Source organism: Antechinus flavipes, chromosome 4 (assembly GCF_016432865.1).
Source record: "Antechinus flavipes isolate AdamAnt ecotype Samford, QLD, Australia chromosome 4, AdamAnt_v2, whole genome shotgun sequence".
Taxonomy (NCBI): domain Eukaryota; kingdom Metazoa; phylum Chordata; class Mammalia; order Dasyuromorphia; family Dasyuridae; genus Antechinus; species Antechinus flavipes.
The window spans coordinates 115,719,138-115,740,146 of record NC_067401.1 but is presented as its reverse complement, the minus strand read 5'-3'; the positions used below and the strand labels follow the sequence as shown (position 1 = coordinate 115,740,146).

General features: G+C 32.8%; 1 protein-coding gene across 6 annotated transcripts in view; it reads right to left on the bottom strand.

Moving 5' to 3' along the window:
• The window catches only part of BCAS3 (BCAS3 microtubule associated cell migration factor), a 787,317-nt gene that overhangs the window by 581,891 nt on the left and 184,417 nt on the right, over positions 1 to 21,009 (bottom strand). For all 6 annotated transcript variants that reach the window (XM_051994106.1, XM_051994105.1, XM_051994107.1 and 3 more), the window contains exons 8-9: positions 16,131 to 16,238; positions 12,567 to 12,643 (exon numbers count right to left, since the gene is read on the bottom strand). In XM_051994106.1, the coding sequence (XP_051850066.1) occupies positions 12,567 to 12,643; positions 16,131 to 16,238 (185 nt within the window). The remainder of the gene's footprint in view (positions 1 to 12,566; positions 12,644 to 16,130; positions 16,239 to 21,009) is intronic.

Below are 21,009 nucleotides of genomic sequence, written 5' to 3'. Positions count from 1 at the left end.
AATTAACTTTTACCTCCACTAAACTTTGAAAACAACTGAAGAAAAAAACAGATCTTATGCAGTCTTGGGGATAATTCTAATGTGTTTACAATGAACCCTAGCAGAATGAGAAGGTAAGGCTAACTGTTTGAAGGACCAAAGTTTCCAAGTTTAAATGGAGCTATAGAGAGGTCATCCAAGAGAAAAGTACTAAGTAAAAGTCCTTCCAAAAGCATAGGCAATCATGCAAGTACTTAACAAGCCACTAGAACACATTCCAATTCAGATAGAGTCCTTTTGGAAAATTGGCCCTTATCAAGAGGTAAAATACAGAATATGAGCACATCTGACAAAAAATAATTTAAGTACCTCTTGGTAACTCTTAGGGGCATATATTGGTAGCCTACTGAAATGGGCCTGGTCATTTTTTTAAAGGGTACCGGCAAGAATTTGCATTTTATATTCACAATAAATGTTGAACATGATACCTTTACTTAGTCATTTACAGAGACAGTTGTTTGCTAAACAAGCTCTATAAACAATTGATCATAGTTGCATGTATGACAGAAATTTAGAAAGGACCTCAGAAGCCAAAGTAGAATATCTTCATTTTACAGATGAGGAAATTGAGGTCAAATAAAATCAATTGATTTATCCAAGGAATTCTGCTAATTGCAGAGTCAGGATTTGAATTCAGGTCTGCTGACCCAAGAATCAGTATTTTCCCCTTTTATACTACATACCAAATTAGGTTCCTCAGAAAATATTTCATGAAAAATATTTTAGGGGCAACTAGGTAGCACAGTGGAAAGAGCACCAGCCCTGAAGTCAGGAGAATCTGAGTTCAAATCTGGTCTCAGACACTTAACATTTCCTAGTTGTGTGACTCTGGGCAAGTCATTAAACAGAAGGAAGGAAAGAAGGAAGGAAGAAAGGAAGGAAGGAAGGAAGGAAGGAAGGAAGGAAAGGAGGAAGGAAGGAAGAAAGGAAGGAAGGAAGGAAAGGAGGAAGGAAGGAAGGAAGGAAAGGAGGAAGGAAGGAAAAAAGGAAGGGAGGAAGGAAGGGAGGGAGAGGGAGAGAAAAAAATTCTACTAAACCCAATTTTCTGATTTGTGTCATATAAAGAGTGACATACAAAAATTTATTTAAGGGTATATTTTCCTTTGCTTCTCATAGAATAATTTATTCTCTTAAATTTTCAAATTGTATTTCTCAAAAGGAACTTGTTTTGTATCTATTTTGCTGAGATTCAGAAAATGAATTTTAAGAATGAATCATCATCAAATATTAGAAAATTCACTCACTATGATTATTTCAAAAGAAAATTTGTGAATACATTTTGATTTTCATCAATATTTTTTGGATTTGTATTTGGTTTAGATTTTTTAAAACATTTGCTAGATATGATGACCATTTATAGATTTGATGACCATTTGGTAGACCTTGCACTAAAAACTAAAATTTTTAAAAATTATCTTTCTATTACATCTTAAAAATTATTCCTAAAGATTAAAAAAAAATTTGTGGCAAAAGCTACAGAGGCTAAGGCCTGCAAATAAGCAATTTCAAATGATTCAGCAATATCACCAGCCAAGCTCATAAATTTGAAAACAGAAAAGAAAATATTAAGGTGTTATTTTTGTTCCTTATTTTTAACATGGCCCCACCTTCACAATGGCTGAAATTCTATAGAAAAAGATTGCTTTAAAAGTTTTAGCACAGTCAAATGCCACCAAAAAGCAAAACAAAACAAAACCTTTGGGGTTTTGAGAAGGGGGAAAGAGAAGAGTACAATGGGGAGAAGCAGAGCAGAGTAGTCAAAGTGCCTTGGCAGAAAAATGGTTCTATACCTGTATCTGGTAATCTAAGAAAAACTAACAGGAATCTACAAATGAAGAATGTAGAAATAAAAGGACAGGCTCAATTTTGATCTAACTTATGAATCTAGAGAAGAAGTATCTCAAAACTGGTGACCAGAAAATATTATCTATCATAAACTCCACAGGACAAATGTTATAATCTCTTGGTCTTATAGTACTATAGAGAAAGATAGCTAAAATTTAATACTCAGAATTGTACATTATTTAAAATATACTTATTACATTATCATTATTTCAGACACTAAAGCCTAGTATGTCTTGGTTGGCCTCCCTGAAATCCTTAGAAATATTACCAACCAAAATTGTTGTCATTTCAGATTTAATTACAAATTAAACTGTAATAGTAAATAATGAACAAAATCCTAACCTCAAATTTTAACAGATTTTGGTATTGTGATGATAAAGTAATACTTTCTTGGTTTAGGAAAATATGCATATATTCCATAGGGCTATCACTCCAATTTTCAGCTGTCATTGAGCCATTTTAATTATAACCTTGGACTAAGCATAGTGTCTTTCACATAGCAGACAGTAACTAAAGGCCTACTGACTTAAACTAAATCTAAAGAGAATTGATAAACTGACTTACATGCCTAAAAGCCGCCATATTCCTGCATATGAGTATAGAAATCTCAGTAAGATAACCTGTGTGTACTTCTAACAGGGAATAAACCAAAATCTCCTCATTAAGGCTGCAAATTTCTTCTACCTGCACTCAAAAAGCAAAGGGATTCTTTCTTATCTTGAAAATTGAAAAACAAAACCCTCAATTATCCAAACTGAACCTTATAATTAAGATTCCCTTCTGATTTAACCTGACAGGAACAAACTAACAACAATAAGAAGAAACAGCTAAAATGTATACACCTGTAACTTAAAGGTAATATAAAGTGATTATTTACAGCATCTGTACATATATATGTCTATGTGCCAATCAACATATGTAAATATGTATCTATATTTTTATCTTCCTGGTCCAAATCAAATGGAAAAATGAATCCTGCAAAAAGGATATAAATTATTGATGAATAATTTAAATCTGAGTGCTATTTAATGGTTTCTTTTTAGTGTGCTTCAAAATCAGTTTTAAGAAGGAAATGCCATATAAGAAAAAATTTTCTTCAAGGTAAATACATAGGCTAACCCAGGAGATTCTCCAATCATGCATTGTTCATTTGAGGCTACTTATCCATACCCATTGAAGAGGCTCTAAAAATTCGTGCAAATGACATGTTATTGGTCATTGCCTTTGTTTTTGTCATCTTGCTTGGGTTTTCAGTTCCCAGTAAAACAGCAACATCTGTAAAGCTACGCTTGTCCATCTTTTCTATGTCATCACTGACAAAAGTGTCTCCTTTCGGATCATATTGTCTGTCTTTTTTCCCCCAAGTCTCTATCAGATCTCTCTACCTTTTTCCTCCCTTACCTGGCACAAAACACCAAGATAATTACACTGATGAGTAGAGCTGTTCCTACTTTTCTTACAGTTCCAGCATTGTACTCACATAAACAAATACTTCAGGAGTTTAGAATTGTGGTGAAAAGCAGCTTTTCAAACTATTTTGTAAAGTCTGATTATCTAATGATTCCCATTAAGTTGTGTAATTAAGCTATTTATTATCACTCTGTAAGGGCTCCTTAAAGAAGATTGGGTTTTGTTGCAACTCACTGGTAGACCACCAATACTGTTTGTAAAAGTATGGAACATATGACAAAATTCCTTTATTGGTTATGTCCCACATGATATTAGCGTCAATCATCTATCTGTCACCAGTGCCATTATAGTACATATATCATGGGGTATGCACCTAAATCAGAATGCTTAGGAAAAAATGATTTATTATTCTGGCATTTTGACCATATATTGGTTTAAGCATATATCCCTCCCAATGGCAGAGGTTGAATGTGAGGTTTGAATTAGAACAGAGGAATATAACGCATTTTCCAAATTAAATAGGATAAGCATTATTTTGTGGCCTTAAGAATAAGTGCTGTGGAGTTGTTGATTATAATTCTACTGAAACCACAATAGAATTCAGAACAATAAATGGATCTTTTTATAAAGGTCATTGTTCACTGAGAAGCACCAATGGGGTCACTGTAATATCATATAGGTAAGCCTGTTTATTGCCCAAAGGAGTTAATATCTAAGAAGGTTATATGTTTAATAATATGAAAAATGGACATGTCTGAATGGAGCACTATGAAATTCATTGCCACTAAAAATCTAAGGGAAAATAGCTTCCTTTTTCCTTCCCTGAAATGAAGTTGTGTCCTGAGATTCCATACTTATCTAGCTCCTCTATTCTCTCTCCTCTACAGATCCTATCAACTTTTATAGATAATAGCAATTAAGTTAAGTTTCAAATGATGGAGTTCACCTCTCAGAAAGCACTTTTTGTTTTGTACTTTCATTTGAACCATGAAAGCATAAATTCATTATAGGAAATAATACTAAATATGCATGAGAAACATTTAAGACAGCAAATCTTTAAGTAGGGCATATGCATAATGTTTGAAAACAAAATACTCAAGTACATAAAATACTGCAATTAAACAATCTTAACATAAACATAATTCTACCCAGCTCATCTGTTTTTTCTGTTCGTAATTATTCTGCACCTGCAATATTATCAAAATGAGTCTCAAATACACCAGCCTTGGCTATATCTCACTGGCTAAATTAACTGGTTGTTCAAACTCACCAGCACAAGTGGACATAGTAATGCATGATCACTTTCCATTGCTGTCCTCCTGCTAAGACTTCATTACCTCTACACAGCTAACTCCAAAATCTACATTTCTAATCTTGATTTTGTACTCACAAAGCCTCCATTTTCAAATACCTACTAAGACAACTACTTCTATACAATCTACCAATTTATTAAACTCAAACAAAATTCACCAAATTTCTCCCAAAGATGATTCTTTTAAACTTCCCTATCTTTATTGATGATGCAACTATTCAAAATCTTATACTAATTCTGATTCTTCCATTTCCCTCTCTGCAAGTTGGTGGATGTCCTATCAATTCCACTTTAAAAATGCAAAATAGAACTTTCAGAATAATAATAAAAAAAAATCACTAGTCTGATTAAACCTTTTTTGACTCCTTTTTTTTTTTACACCTTTCCTTTGGTCAGATAGAGTTGAAGTTCTTTTAGATTCTCAAGCTAAGTGATTGAATAGAAAATATGTAGTTCTTTTTTTAAAAAACTCATGGTTCTATAGATTTTTTTTTCTCACATCACCAAAATTTGCCCCATTAGCCCTCCTGCTCTTCCTTGCAGAGCTACTTCATATAGCAATATTTATTTTAGAAATAACAGAAGAAAAAAATAATAAAAATGTGTTGGAAGATTTGGGGAGGCAATGAACTTTGTGTTTCTGTATTTTTAATGACAAATAGTAGGTTCATATCTGGCACTACTAATTTTTTCAAATAGAGTAGAAATAAATCATCTATTTATAATTAAAGTTAAAAAAATTATTGTTACTATTTTCCCCATTATGATCTTGTCCTGCCAGTGATTATGTGAAGAACTCCTTTTTCAATCATTGGTTTAATGGATTTCCTTATGCCTAAAATTGGACACAATATGATACGATGAAAAGAGCACTGATTCAGTAGTCAGAAGACCTGTTCAGACACCTGTATCATCTTTGGCAGGTTCTTCTTGAAACTCAGTTTCCTCATCTTTAAGATGAGACCTTTGATTTCGTCTAGCTTTACATTGATAATCCTAGGATCCTTTGTATATATCATCTTTCCAAGTACTCTAGGAAAGTGAGGAACAAAACTAAGTCCTTATCATTCTTTGGGTTTACAGAGAAGACACATCAAAAATAGTCATAGTGAAAGGTAAAATAGAACCAATAGAGTAAAGTTAGTGCCAAATTCCAAACAACAGAGGGGAGAGCTCACTTTTGCCTAAGGTCAGTAGCAAACCCTTTTACTAGTAGTTGAGATATGAACTTATGTATTTGTATAGGCAGAGAGAGTTGCTTGTATAGGCAGAGCATAGAGATGTCATACATGGATGACATGCTGTGGAACAAGGCAGGGAAATGACAAATTCAGTGTCCTTATGAAGTGATGATTTGACCTATTTGCTTAACTATTTAAAAGGATTAACAAGTTTAAGAAGTGAGTGGTACTAGACTTAGTGTGATCAGTAAAAAGATAAAATATCTAGACTTGTTTTGGTTGTCAGTGGTAAGCCTTTAAATGTTTTGGAGAAGAGAGTGATCAGAACAATTTATAATCTTTAATCTGATAACAATTAGAAATTGAATTGGAGGCAGAATGGCTCAGCAAGATAACCAAAGGAAGGCTGGACACGAAAAAAAAAATAAGAATGCACAGCAAAGGGGAAAGGAAAAAGTCTTGAAGAGACTAAAAAGAGGGATAAAGGGCATTCAAAAAGAGTGTCAACAAATCAACCCCATATTTTATTTTCACAATTTTTGTGGTTTCTGATTTCTCAGGAAATAGAAGGCCCTATGTTGAAAAGTGCTAGTTTTAAAAAGAGACCTGACTAGAGAAGTTTATATCAGACAACCAAAGAACCCAAGAGAGATTTGCTAACCAAACTGGCACATACAAACTGACTATTTTAAAACAATTTGATGCCACTCTAAAGTGACTTTTAAGAGAAATCATCTTCCTTCTCATCTTAATGAGATTTTTAGGACCTGATGGATAATACTTTTGTCAGTAATTACTATATAAAGCTTCCTGTGAAAGTGCACTATTGTTCTTATTTTGATGTTTTTATTGCTGTCCTTATCATAAGATGCTTTCTTCCTCCTCTGACTGAACAGCCACTGTAGCCAGAAGTTTTCAACAAACATATTCCTCTCTAATAGACAGTAACTTCATGCTAGACAGTCCCAAAGAGGTAGCCGGGGCAGAATCCATGTTGCTTATGAAACTTCCCAAGGAGGGGCTTAAAGGAGGAAGGCTCATCCCTGTGGCACCTGATCCAGGAGAAAACTAAGGCACCATGTCCCCTGTGACACCCTTTGTCCTCTGGCCATTTGGGGAATGATCTGCATTAGGAATTTGTGACTATGGTTCTTATGTGCTGCCACAACATAGCATTTGTTATTGTAGGATCTCCACATCAGGAACCTCAATTCTCTAAGAATCTGAGGGAACATTATGTCCCTTAAAGCAAGAACAGTGAGCACACAGAACTGCTTCAGGACTAAAGAGCTGGAGGACCAGTGGTCACTTCCTCTTCTAAGTAACTGAAGGTCAAGGCCACCAAAGCAAATCTGAAAGGCAGAGAGCTCCAAGAAAGGTTCACCTCTACATTGAGATCCACAGCTTACAACAGAGACCTGTTTTTAATAGGAATTCAAGGAGTTGTGGAAAGGCAGGCTTTTGGAAAAAGCTGTTCCAAACAGCCAAGTCTCGGCCCCTTTTGGACCAGCTCTGTGCTTCTTCCATGACGCTAACTTTTGCTTGGCTACAGTATAGTACAGTTAGGAAGGGAAGGTTGGAATGTGAGGGAAAGAAGCACTTGTGAACACTGTACAGTCTGTCTTGGCCCTGTTGCTGACAAGTGAGGAAGAAGCTCACTGTCGATTTTGAACTGTTGGTTAAACATAAAAATAATAACAAAAAAGGTTTTGTCTTCACATTTAGAGACTGCTTAATTGTCTATATTACTTCAATAGGCCTTATCACCACAGATGAGGCCTATACCTACAATAACAGCACTGTGCTAACTAAACAAACGAAAAATACCCTGCAAAAACACAACTACACATTTACTAGACAAACAAAGGCTCACATAAATAGAAAGGATTTACAAGATCCAGTGTGTAGTAAAGTGGGAATAACTTTGAAATATTCCCAGCAAAAGTATTTAAAGTTAACAAATGTGAGAAATGAGGCTGGAATTTTTGGACAGTGTAAATGATTTATCATCATTTCTTTTAAGAGGCAGACAATTTGTTCTGTACTTAAAACTTCATCAAATTTTTTGATATACATCCTTTCTTCTACCATTTTTTCTTAGAATTTGGAAGACAGAGGTTAAAGTCTGATTTCATTGGTCCTCAAGTGGGCAGACACTGTTATTGAAAAGATGGGAACAAAACTGTATTTCATGGTGGAGGGGATGGGGGGGGGGGAGAAGAGGGAGGGGTTGAGTCTCTAACTTTAAAAAAAAAAAAAAAAAAAAGGAAACTCTTCCTAAAAGGTCACACTAGGGAAAAAATTTTACAAAATCAACAACTTGATTGTATCTTGTATTGATGATTTTTTAAAAGCTCTTTCTTTTGCTATTGCCTAAAACTTTTAAAATAAGAATTTGGCTTTGTTCTTTTAAAGAGTTGTATGAGAAAGTAAAATAATATAAATTGTGTTGAATATACCAAGTGTGCCTCTCTAAACATGCTATATGTTTATGGATAAGAGACACAAAAAGATCCCCAATTTTATGCTCATGTTCTTAGATTCTCCAAAATTTTGAAATCATCAGTTAGCATAATTTATGTTTTTCTTCATCAAAAAAGGTAATGTGATAGCTTCATTCTTATTCTAAAATTTTAATATTAAATATTACTACATATTTCCATAATCTTTCTTTCAAATTAGATCCAAATCTACTTCCCTCTAGACTGTACAGTTACAATTAAGTTTATTCTATTTTCATCTGGTACCTAGTTCTGAAAAAGTCCAAAAGTAAATTTTGTAAAAAACAGTTACAAAACCAACACCTTCCCTTAAGTGTGTAATCCACTGTCTCCTCTGTCTTGTGAATGTTCCTGTAAAGTATTCCTAACAAAGGGAGAAACTGACACTTATTGGTAAGTTTAATATTACCTACCCAAAATACATCTTGAGTTGCACATCAGTCCATGGTTTCAAAAAACTAGATATTTTCTAAATCTATCTGCCTGCCCCACCCCCAACTACATACACATAATCTAAAACCCTAGCTATTCACATTAGAAACTGAATGGTGATAACTCTGGGAATTTTTAATTTTGTTCTCAAAATCCATACCATAAAAGTTTTCACTAGAAGTAGCTCTACACTTGGTAGTTTTTAGATGGCCTCACAGAAAAAAGAAAAAAATATCACTACAAAGAAATGTGGGATAATATGGTGAGGACACAGCAGGAATTTGGCAACCTGTCTCTTTGTCAGAACTCAAGATATATACATTTGGTTTGGTAAGCAATGAATAACTGAGGTTACTGATAGGGTTTCAGAGCACGACGACAGAAAATCTTAGTAGCTAGACTTTACTATTTTAGAGCTCCTGGTTTTTGCCCTGCAGTTCAGTCAGAAGGAAAAATAGGAAAGTGAAGAGAAACAGGGCAAGTAGAACAATTCTCCCACTGTCCTGATAAACTCCCTTGTCCTAATGTGGGTAATAAAGTGAGAAATAAAGGAAAGGCCTTTCAGCAGTTCATTCAATAGTTTTCAATTTCAATTCAATAGGTCACATTAAGATTTAAATAATATATTCCTGTATCAACATTTTCAATAAACTACAATCAATCAGGTTTCTGGGGCAAAAAACAGATATTGAGAAAGATCCCAATTTATTAAGCTGTAAAGCAAATAAAGCTACTCAGGAAATATGTTGAATCTTGTGTAAAGATGGTGATAGCAAACAAAGTATAAGAACTCAACAAGACATTATAATCCTGGATCATTTCACAACTCCACCGACAATGTATTAGTGTTCCAATTTTCCCACATCTTCTCTAATATTTATCATTATCTTTTCTTGTCATCTTAGCTAATCTGAGAGGTATAAGGTGGTACCTCAGAGTTGTCTGAATTTACACTTCTTTAATCAATAGATCATTTTTTAATATGACTATAATTTTCATTTTTTGTTCACCTTAAAATTATTTGTTCATATCCCGTTTGACCTTTTTTCAGTTGAGGAATGACTTCATATAAACTTGACACAGTTTTTAAAATATATTTTAGAAATGAGGCCAGCTTTGTGCTTTCCCTTTTAATCTTGTTTGTGTTAGTTTTGTTTGTACAAAGCTTTTTAAATTTAATGTAATTAAAGATATCAATTTTGTATTTGTAATGTTAGTTCTTCTGGTCATAAATTCCTCCCTTCTCCAAAGACATGATATTATTCTATCTCTCCTAATTTACTTATGGTATTACCCTTCACATCCAAATCATGTATCCATTTGACCTATTTTGGTATGAAGTATTACTATAGTCATGGATTATTATATCATGTGTATGTAATCTATTCCCCTGATCTAACACTCTATTATCATATATTTCTGATGACTGTTGCTTTATAATAGAGTTTTAGTCTGGTACTGCTAGGCAACCATCCTTTGTATTTTTTTTTTCCCCTTAATTCCCTTGATATTTTTGGTCTTTTGTTCTTCCAGATGAATTACGTTTTTTTTTTTTTTTAATTCTATAAAATAATTTCTTGGCAGTTTGATTGGTATGGCACTGCACAAATAGATCAATTTAGACAGAATTATCATTTTTATTATATTAGCTCAGCCTATTCATGAGTAATTGATATTTTCCCAAATGTTTACATCTGACTTTACGTGTAGAAAAGTGTTTTGTAATCTTACTCATGGGCTTGTTCTGGCAGGGGTACATTCAAGTATTTTATTTTATCTACAGTTATTTTAAATGAATTTCTCTTTGTATCTCTTGCTACTGGGATTTGTTAGTAATATATAGAAATACTAATGATTTCTATGGGTTTATTTTATATCCTCTAAAGCTGTTAATTGTTTCAAGAAGGTTTTTAGACAATTCTCTAGGACTCTCTAAATATGCTATTATATCATCTACAAAGAGTGATAATTTTATCTCATTACCTGTTGTAATTCTTTTTTCTTTTCCTATTGCTAAAACTAACAATGAGCATTCTTGTTTCTGATGTAAATCAACACGTGCTTATTCACTTTTTTTCTTTTTCTTCTGTTTTTTTCTGTCATGGTTTTTCCTTTTATTCTGATTTTTCTCTCCCAAAATAAGAAAATAAGTTTTTAAAAAATTAATGTACATGTATAACCAGAAAAAAAAAATAAAAATTTAAAAAGAGGACCAAAAAAAAAAAATATATATATATATATATATATATATATATATATATATATATATTACACAATCCTGGAACAAATAGGCTTTCTGCTATATTTCTAGGCAGAGGTAACAATACTTGGTCCACAATAAATACTTAATATTTCTTGAATCAATTCAATTCCATTTTAACCTATCAAGATAATATGTTTCACAGACTTGAGCTGTTTTTCCTAAAGTTAAAAAGAAGCATCTAATTATCCATACTGACCTCTCTAGAGACACTATTGATCCACCAAGTACTGACTGATTAACTGTGGGGAAAAAAGTTGTGAGAGGACCAAAAAACAATAAACAATAAATAGCTGATTCAAAGATTCAAAGATTGCAACAGGTATTATTTAATTTTTTTTTTCAAATGACTCTCTCAACAGATGAGAAAACCAAGGGTAGAAAAGATTTAGTGGCATGTCCCATGATCATATACCTAGAAAGAGTCATCAGGATTTGAATTCACTTTTATTTGACTTCAAATTGAACATTCTATTGAATATTTTATACTATATTGGCCAAGCTAAAGATGTTGATTTTCTTGGGATTTATGACAACATCCACTTTCCTAAATTCTAAAGAAACTCTATTATCATATTTATTCCCCCAAACAAACAAACAAAAACATGCATAGAAAAATTTGAATGACATTTCTCAATCCTTCTACGTCTATTAGTAGTATGATGGGGCAAGGAATAAAATGACAGCTTCAAAATTGAATTCACTCTCAATTTTGCTCTACAAAAGCATACAGCATTTATGGGAAAACTTACTCTAGCACTACAGCAGAAAGTATTCCAAAAAATGTACAAGCGTGTCTAATACAATGTATCTATGGGCAGATGTATACATTAGCAAAAAGCCAAAAATTCCATAGTTCAGCTTTGAGCCATTGATATTTGCAAAAGAAGCAATGCGAGGATCCATAAGATCTTAATATAACAAGCAAAAGAAAGAAATCAGAATTAGGATAGGGATGAGAAAATCTTTGTTCTTAAATATATGTAATTTATTGTATAGAACAACCCTCTTTTTCAGAAAGTATTTTCTACTACAAAGGATGTGGCCTCCATAAGTGGCTTTCTTAGAAGAACTCAGTAGCAGGCAGTTCCTTAAGAATGAATCATGACCTTATCCCATCTCAGTCAATCACCTTGTACAAAGAGCTTCAAATCTATGGGATTCTACTTCCTTGCTTCTAAATTGTATAATTAAGCTATCTCCTGTTTAAGAATGCCATATTAACTGAATAAATGTTAAATGCTCTAAAGCATGAAAAAAGCATTACAAAGCCATAATTATTAATGAAGAATTAGATACTCCTATTTCCATTTTACACAGACGGAAATTACAACATTAAAATAAGAAAACTGTTTAACAGAACATATAGTGTACAGAAAGAATCTGTCTTCTGAGTTTCCATATTAAACATAAAAGGAAATTCATAGGAAAACAAGAGCAAAGACCTATCAAACATTGATAACAATTTATACAAAAGGTCAGGGAATTGTACGTAAACTCTTATTTTGATTATAGCAGATATGTAGCATAAATATAAATAAACAATAATATAAATAGACAGTAAATTAAAACAGATATGTACATACTTGTAACAAAGAATTTTTTTGTGAAAGTGCAGCTATCAAAGGCAGCAATTTTCTCTTGTAAGACTACAACGAGGATTCTGAAATGGGAAAAGAAAAACAGAGTGAAAAAACCAAGAGTGAATAATCAGTCATGTGAAATTCTTAAAATTAATTTCATAGTTATATCATGAATGATGTAAAAATTTTGAAGAAATCAAGTCACCAATCTAACTATTGATGACTTTGTAATTCAAAAGAATGCTCAAACTAGAGCTATAGTACCTTTCATAGACCAAAAACAAAAACAAAAACCCCAAAACCCCAAACCTGTTAAAAGGAAGATGAAAAATTTATAACAAAGCTGCTAAGATTATAAGGAGAGAGGAGTGGGAGGAGAGAAGGAATGAATCAAAAGAAAAAATCTAACATAGAAAACAAATTTTAGCAAATGTTAACAGAAATGTATTTTGTCCTCCCTCAATTCTATTTACCCAAATGGAATTTCCAGTGATTATAATTCTGTGAAATCCATCTTCATTACAAATGGCTAAGTTTAAGAATCAATTGTTCATCATTTTCTAAAAGTGTTTTTCCTGTGACAGCTCAGAGTCAGGGAATTAGAGATCAAATGGATTTATGAAAACTCATTAAAACGATTGCTGGATTTCCAAGAGCAAGGACAATAGGGAAGAAAAAAAAAAAAAAAAAACCAAGAGAACAGTAGCTAACCAGAATAAATGAATCAACTTTTTACTTAAAATAGATGAGAATTCAATCAAAGGGGAGTAATAGTTACATCCATCTCAGTATTTCCTTATAAGAAATCATTGTGTATTTCAGGCAACTGAAAGTACCATTTTCCTCTAGGGCTTTACAAACAGTTGGGCATTTTGTCCAATTACATAATTAAGATACCCACAAAGAAGTTAAAAAGTAGAAGACTATTCACCATGATTTGTATGACTGAGAGAACAATATAAAGGAAAATAAAATGATGACAACAATAAAGTCAACTTATATTAAAACTTGACTGAAATCTCAGTTTCAGATAAAAGTCTATCCAGTCAAATGTGTTATGATACAGGAAGATAATTTTAGAAATTTTTTGTTCATTCAGAAACATTAAGGTTCAATTCTTCACCATAAGGAAAAAGAATACCAACAACAATTTTAATTATGAAATGTGCAAATAAATAGTCTATTCATACTCTGAAAATCAGCTAGCACAGATGGAGCTTATGTTTGGTTCAGTTGAAAACATGTTAAAATGACAGATCCTTCTTTTGCTGGAACCAGATAGTGAGCTCAACAAAAACAAGGACTCAAATCTTTGAAAGGGTAAAAGTAAAATACAAAAGAACAACAATGATAAGTCAAAACTAAGATATGAAGAGGTCAAAAAAGATAAAAGGTCATAATTATTTCTAAAATAATTATTTTTAGTAACACTAGAGCATGACCAGTGTTCCCATTTTCTAAGACAGAAAGAAATATACCAAATTTACCTCTAAATAAAGATCTTCCACTATTTTAAAAAATTTTCTCATGAACCATTAAAAAACAGAAAGTAAGGAAAAACCTTTATGAATTCAGGCCTAACATTCTAGTATTTATTATATTCTCTTTAAAAAATAGCTTACATTTATAATGGAACAGTTTGAAATTTTAACAAAATATACAGTACTGGTGAGAGAGAGAGAAAGTATTGATTTCCCTTATGATATTTTTTAATTGTAATTTTTAATTGTATCACCAAACATTTGCTAACATGGGTTAAGAACTGTGCAAACAATGGAGATATAGGAAAAAAAGTTAAAACAGTCAAAAATCCAGATGACTTCATTTTTTTCAAGTATTTTTAAATTATATTAAGTTTATAAGGCATATGCATGTAATTTATGGAAAGTGTTTTGAGCCTTTGAATGGAAAATCAGTGGTAATATAAAGTACAGTAAATCAGTAGGTAGCTTAACCAGAAAGTTAACCAGAAAGAGAAGATACCTGAGCGGTAAGGCAGCCCCAAAGGTGAATTATGGCATTATTTTCCATCACTGGTAAACATTCCATAAAAGAATCAAGTATTCCACTTAAAAAGCTTACTTTTTCCAACTTAAAGCCTAACTAAAAGTAAACAAAGTCTGGGATCAAAATGGTTTGAAAGCAGGCAGGGGGTAATTAGCATTCAGAAGGAAGAGAATTAGAATTAGAAAAAGGCCAATATTGACTCATTTACCAAGATAAGAGGAAGAGAAAAAGAATTTACTACTGTAGAATTTAAGACTTTTCAATCTGAAGAACACAGTAAAAGGTATATAGGAAATCTTATGAACACTGTAATTGTTCATATTCAATACAAAAAATATTGATTTTAAAAATCTAACTTTAGCTAACAGACTGTGAAGCAACATAGAGGAGAAAAAACCATAGCCAGAGACTTTTGCAAGATAGTTGTTTAAGGGATACGTTCCTTTAAAACAGTATTCTATTCCAGAAATAAAATTTAATTTTACTTAACTTTTTAAATACGTTAGGAACTGTGATTTCATTCATGGAGATTGATAATTCCTCCACGATAGACGAACTGCCTAGGGTATTGAGAAATTTTTATGCTAGTCAGATGAGTGACTTGAACCCAATTCCTATTCAAAGGCTAATTTCTAGAACTTGTCACATCACTTCTCATAATTTATGCTTTCCAAGTGGAAAGCATTTTTCCTCTTTCTTATTCTTACCTATAAGAAATAATCAATGCTTTCCTTGGTTAAATTGGATAAATGGGAAATGGATAGGATTTAAACTGGCAAAAAATTTTTTAAGAAACTGTGAAAGATAAAATACTATGATCAATGGAATTATCACAATGTCTAAAACACTGGGTTATGGATTATGCTATATACTTTTAATAATTCCTTTGAGTATAAATATGTTTGCTAATATCTAAGTTTAATTTCAGTTTTAAAAATATGTATTTGCATTATTTGTAGATAAGAAGAACCATATTATTGTTCAATTTCCTGGAAGGATAATATCCTGCTTATTAAAGAGAGGCACAGCCTCAGGAAATGCCCAATGGGCCCATGAACCTAAGTGAAAAGAGGGCATTTTCCCAAAGAACTCTGGGAGGTTAAATATTGGCCCTAGAAAAGTAAAGCAAAGAAAGGAAGAGATGGAGGCAAGAAAAAAGGAAGGGAGGGAAGAGCAGAAGGAAGGAGGGAATATTTATTAAGTACATGTACAAAAGTACTATGCTTACTTTTTAAAATATTATTTCATTTGACCCTCACAATAAGCCTGGGAGGTAGGTAGTATTATTTTCCCTTTATTATAGTTTAGAGAACTGGGACACAGACCAAAGGATTTGCCCATGGTCAAATAGTGAGTAACTAATACTTGGGCCTTTCAAAGCCCAGGTAGAATACTTGTCTTCAATACCAGCTAGATGCCAAAGGACTTGATTTATTTTTTATGAATCTGATTAACAATGAAACTGATATGTGCTATGTAAAATTTAAAGATATTACTAGATTTATACATGCCCCAAAAGATATATTATATTAGGTTGGAAACAGCTGGAAAAATACATACTGTTTATTGCAATGGAGGTCATAGATGGGTGTCTTGAACTGAATGGACTTCACCATCTCCCCAGTACGAAAGGAATGTAAATCCACACAACAATATGGAGGACTTGTACTAAAAAGAAGAAAAATTCATTACTATAAAATGAAGACAGAAAGGAAGAGTAAATAATTATGCATTGGAAATACTGGAGATTTTACCAAGCCTACAATAAAGCGAATAAAAAAAAAAATCTCAAAATCACCAACAAACTGTATTACTTTCAGGACAAAACTTGAAAGGAACAGCAGGTAGAGAATGGGGTTTATTCCTAGTGATAGGACTAATAATAAAAATCTCTAGTTGAAAGCTGAATTTATTTCTGATCACAATCTAAATTAGAAGCTGCCACCACACCTATACGTGCCCTATGTAGTTTACATAATTGGGGCTCCACAGTTAAGTTTTAAATAGATTTCTGAAATGACTTAAAGAAACGTTTTCTCATTAATCTACTGATTAATAGTATCATATAAAGTATCAATACTAATTGCAATTGGCAATGGTAGTAGAGATACGAGGTATTTTCCATCATATGCCAGCAGTTCCCAACTGACAAATATTCAAATCCTTAGTGAATTTCAAGCACACATGACTGACAGACATCAATCAAAGATGTCCAGAGCTCCTACAATCCTTATGGAAATATATGCCCTTTGTTTCTCAATTCAGAACACCCGAGAAGTTAAAAGAAGCTTCTCTAAAAGAGATTTGAAAATTTAACAGATTTCTTGTGCCCAAGTAAACTATCCTAACCAGTTTCAAATCATTTCTCTAGGCATTTTAGGGAAAGCCACAGAATGGAAGATATGTTTAGCAGTTAGGCTTTTTGAAACCAACTTCATCATCATTTCTTACAGCATAAAAATATTCCATGACAATCATATATAACTCGTCCCCCAGGTGGTAGCCATTACCCCAATTTCTAATTCTTTGCCACTACCAAAACAAACAAACAAAACAAAATCCTGCCACAAATTTTTTTTGTACAAAGAAATCCTTTTTCCTTTTCTTTGATCTCTTTGGGATATAGACCTAGTAGTAATATTACTGAACCAAAGGATATGCAAAAGTTTATAACCTCTTGAGCATAGTTCCACATTATTTTCAGAATGGTTGGACCAGTTCAAAACTCAATAGTGCATTAGTATCCTAATATTTTTACATCTCTACCAGCATTCTTTTCTGTCATGATAGCCACAATAATAGATGTAATGCATCTCAGAGTTATTTTATGCATTTGCCTAATTGGTAGTAATTTAGAGCATTTTTTATCTGACTACAGATAGTTAATTTCTTTTGACCACTTATCAATTGAGGAATGGGTCTTATTTTTTAGAAATTTGGGTCAGTTTTCTATATATATGAGAAATGAACCTTTATCAGAGAACTTTGCTGCAAAATTTCCTTTTTTCCTTATACTTTTGGCTATATTCATTAGAAAGCTTTTTAATTTCATGTAATCAAAATTGTTCATTTTATTTTCTATAATCTTCTCTCTTTTGTTTGGTCAAAAACTCTTCCATTATCCATAGATCTGATAAGTGCATTTTTCCATCTTTTACTGATTTATTTATGATTCTTTACATCTAATTCATTTATCCATTTTTACTCTATATTGGCATATGATGTAACATGTTAGTCTATACCTAATTTCTGCTTAAATGTTTTCCAACTTTCCCAACAATTTTTGTCAAATATCAAGTTTTTACTCCAAAAGCTTGGATCTTTGGATTTATCAAACACTATATTACTATGGTCAATTACTACTGTATATTATATACCCAATCTATTTCACTAATCTATACTCTTTTTGCCAGTACCAGAATGTTTGAAGATTACTAATTTGTATTATAGTGCAAAATCTGGAATGCTAGTCAACATTAACACTTTTTTTCCCTTGATTATCCTGATATTTTTAACCTTTTGTTCTTCCAGATTTATTTTAAAAGCATAAGAATTGGGAAAATATATTGCAAGTTCCAAACCAAAATAAATAAACAAACTTGTAGCATATAATCATTAGCAAACTGGAGGTTGTTCAAATTTGGGATTTTCCCCAAAACCAAGAATCACTTCTGGGCAGTCAAATCAAAACATGTTTCCCAATAGCAGACCAATCTGACTAATTTGACCAGTTTGTGGCTCTTAAGGCATGTATCAGGATGCGCAAGAGGTAATTCTGCAAGAAGTTTGGTTTTCAAAATTCAGGTGCAAAGAGATAGTTCCCTCAGAATGATTTCAAGAGTGACACACAAAAAATAAACATGACTCTTCCTATCTATATTTACTTTGTTCATTTATGAAAATTGGTTCTGTTGGTTTAACTGAAGGAAAACTCTGGCAACTTTTTATTAAATACAAAACTTTCTGGTCCTAGAGGACAAATTTTAGAAACCTTGTGAAAGTATATTAAAATACTGGTTATTTTTATATAAGTAATCATTAAGCTGTAAAAACTATAAGCTGAAAAAAGTAAAGACAAAACAAGACAGATGTCCACTTATGATTATTTTATAACATTGCAGGATGAGGGGAAATTTTTTAAAATTTATTTTATAATAACTTTTTATTGACAGAACCCATGCCTGGGTAATTTTTTACAACATTATTCCTTGCACTCACTTCTGTTCCGATTTTTCCCCTCCTTCCCTCCACTCCCTCCCCTAGATGGCAAGCAGTCCTATACATGTTAAATATGTCACAATATATCCTAGATACAATATATGTGTACAGAACCAAACAGTTTTCTTGTTGCACAGGGAGAACTGGATTCAGAAGGTAAAAATAACCCGGGAAGAAAAACAAAAATGCGAATAGTTCACATTCGTTTCCCAGTGTTCTTTCTTTGGGTGTAGCTGCTTCTGTCCATCATTTATCCATTGAAACTGAGTTAGGTCTCTTTATCAAAGAGATCCACTTCCTTTCTTTGACAAAGAGACCTGAGTTTCAATGGATAAATGATGGACAGAAACAGCTACACCCAAAGAAGGAACACTGGGAAACGAATGTGAACTATTCGCATTTTTGATTTTCTTCCCGGGTTATTTTTGCCTTCTGAATCCAATTCTCCTGTGCAACAGGAGAACTGTCCGGTTCTGCAAACATATATTGTATCTAGGATATACTGCGACATATCTAACATGTATAGGACTGCTTGCCATCTTGGGGAGGGGGTGGAGGGAGGGAAGGGAAAAATTGAAACATAAGCGAGTGCAAGAGATAATGTTGTAAAATATTACCCTGGCATGGATTCTGTCAATATAAAGTTATTATTAAATAAAATAAAATTTAAAAAAAAAAAAGAGATCCACTTCCATCAGAATACATCTTCATACAGTATCGCTGTTGAGGTATATAATGATCTCCTGGTTCTGCTCATTTCACTTAGCATCAGTTCATGTAAGTCTCTCCAAGCCTCTCTGTATTCATCCTGCTGGTCATTTCTTACAGAATAATAATATTCCATAACATTCATATATGAGGGGAAATTTCTAAAAAATTCAGGCATTACAAATATCCATATCTTACAGATATAGACTATGATACAAGGTTTGCATCCTACCAATTTTAAATTGGCACACCAATATATTTTTCTACCAGCCATGCCTATAACTCTGATTATAGGGCTTCTTAAACTTTTTCCACTCATAACTCCTTTTCACCAGAGAAATTTTTATATGATACTGGCTATATAGGTATATAAACTAAGTATACAAATCAAACATTTACTTATACAAATCATAACTCATGCCTATAAATCTTCTTGTTCCTCTCTGTTTCTCCTACCTACACCTCAAGGTTTTATTTCATGAGGAGCCTCCCTCCAAATGTTTCAATATGCTGCTAGAAATCATCTACTTTGTTGCAATGGTTGACAATAAAACAAAGGTCATCCTGGAGCCTTTCAGGAATGGAGTTCACTTTTAAATTTTTCAATGAATCTGTCTCTTTTCTAAGATTACTGACAGATAGCACAAATGTTACTTAATAAGTGATTTAATCTCAAACCCAACTTTAACTTACAAAATCACTACAAGTTCTAGCTAAAGTGGTCCCTTGGCAATACTCAAGTTCCTGTGCTGAGAAGGAATGAGTTAACTATTAGAATAAAGGGTAACATTTTACTAAGCCAATAAGAAACAACAGACTGTCACCTTCAATTAGCAGCTCATCATGCCACAAGCTGGAAACTAAAACTCTGATCATTCTGCTGGCAACTATACAATGTCACAACAGAAATGTCAAGCCCCAACCACTCCCCTGCCCCAGAAAGCAGAAAGTAAACTAGACAAAACAGTTGCTGGAAGAGTGAAATTTAGACGCTAACAGAAAAGCGTTGGCAGAACCCAAAACTATTTTTATATATGGAAAATATTCTCATTTGCTGGCCTAATAAGGAAAGACAATCTTTTAAAGTAAAGAGACTTCACAAAGTCACACATTCAGAGAAGAGGCAACATACTTCCTGACAGGACAGAGTTACATGCATGCCTGAGATTGGCCCTTTGTTCTCAGTTCCTCTCTGCTCTCTGGATGCCTTATCCCACTCTCTAGGCCTGAACAACACAATGCCAATTTGTCTCTAAGCAGGCCAATGAGAAAATTTTCAATCATGTTTCTTTAAATGAAAGGCTGACAACCCAGAAAGGCCTACTATGCACATGTTGCAAAATCGGCAGAAGTGTTGTTGTTTTTTCTCTTCCATCACACAGAATATTTATGATATAGAGGGCTTCTTAAAGTTTCTACTTGTGTCCCCTTTACACCAAAGAAATTTTTATATGATACTGGCTCTATAGGTATATAAAGTAAGTATACAAATCAAACATTTACTGATACAAAT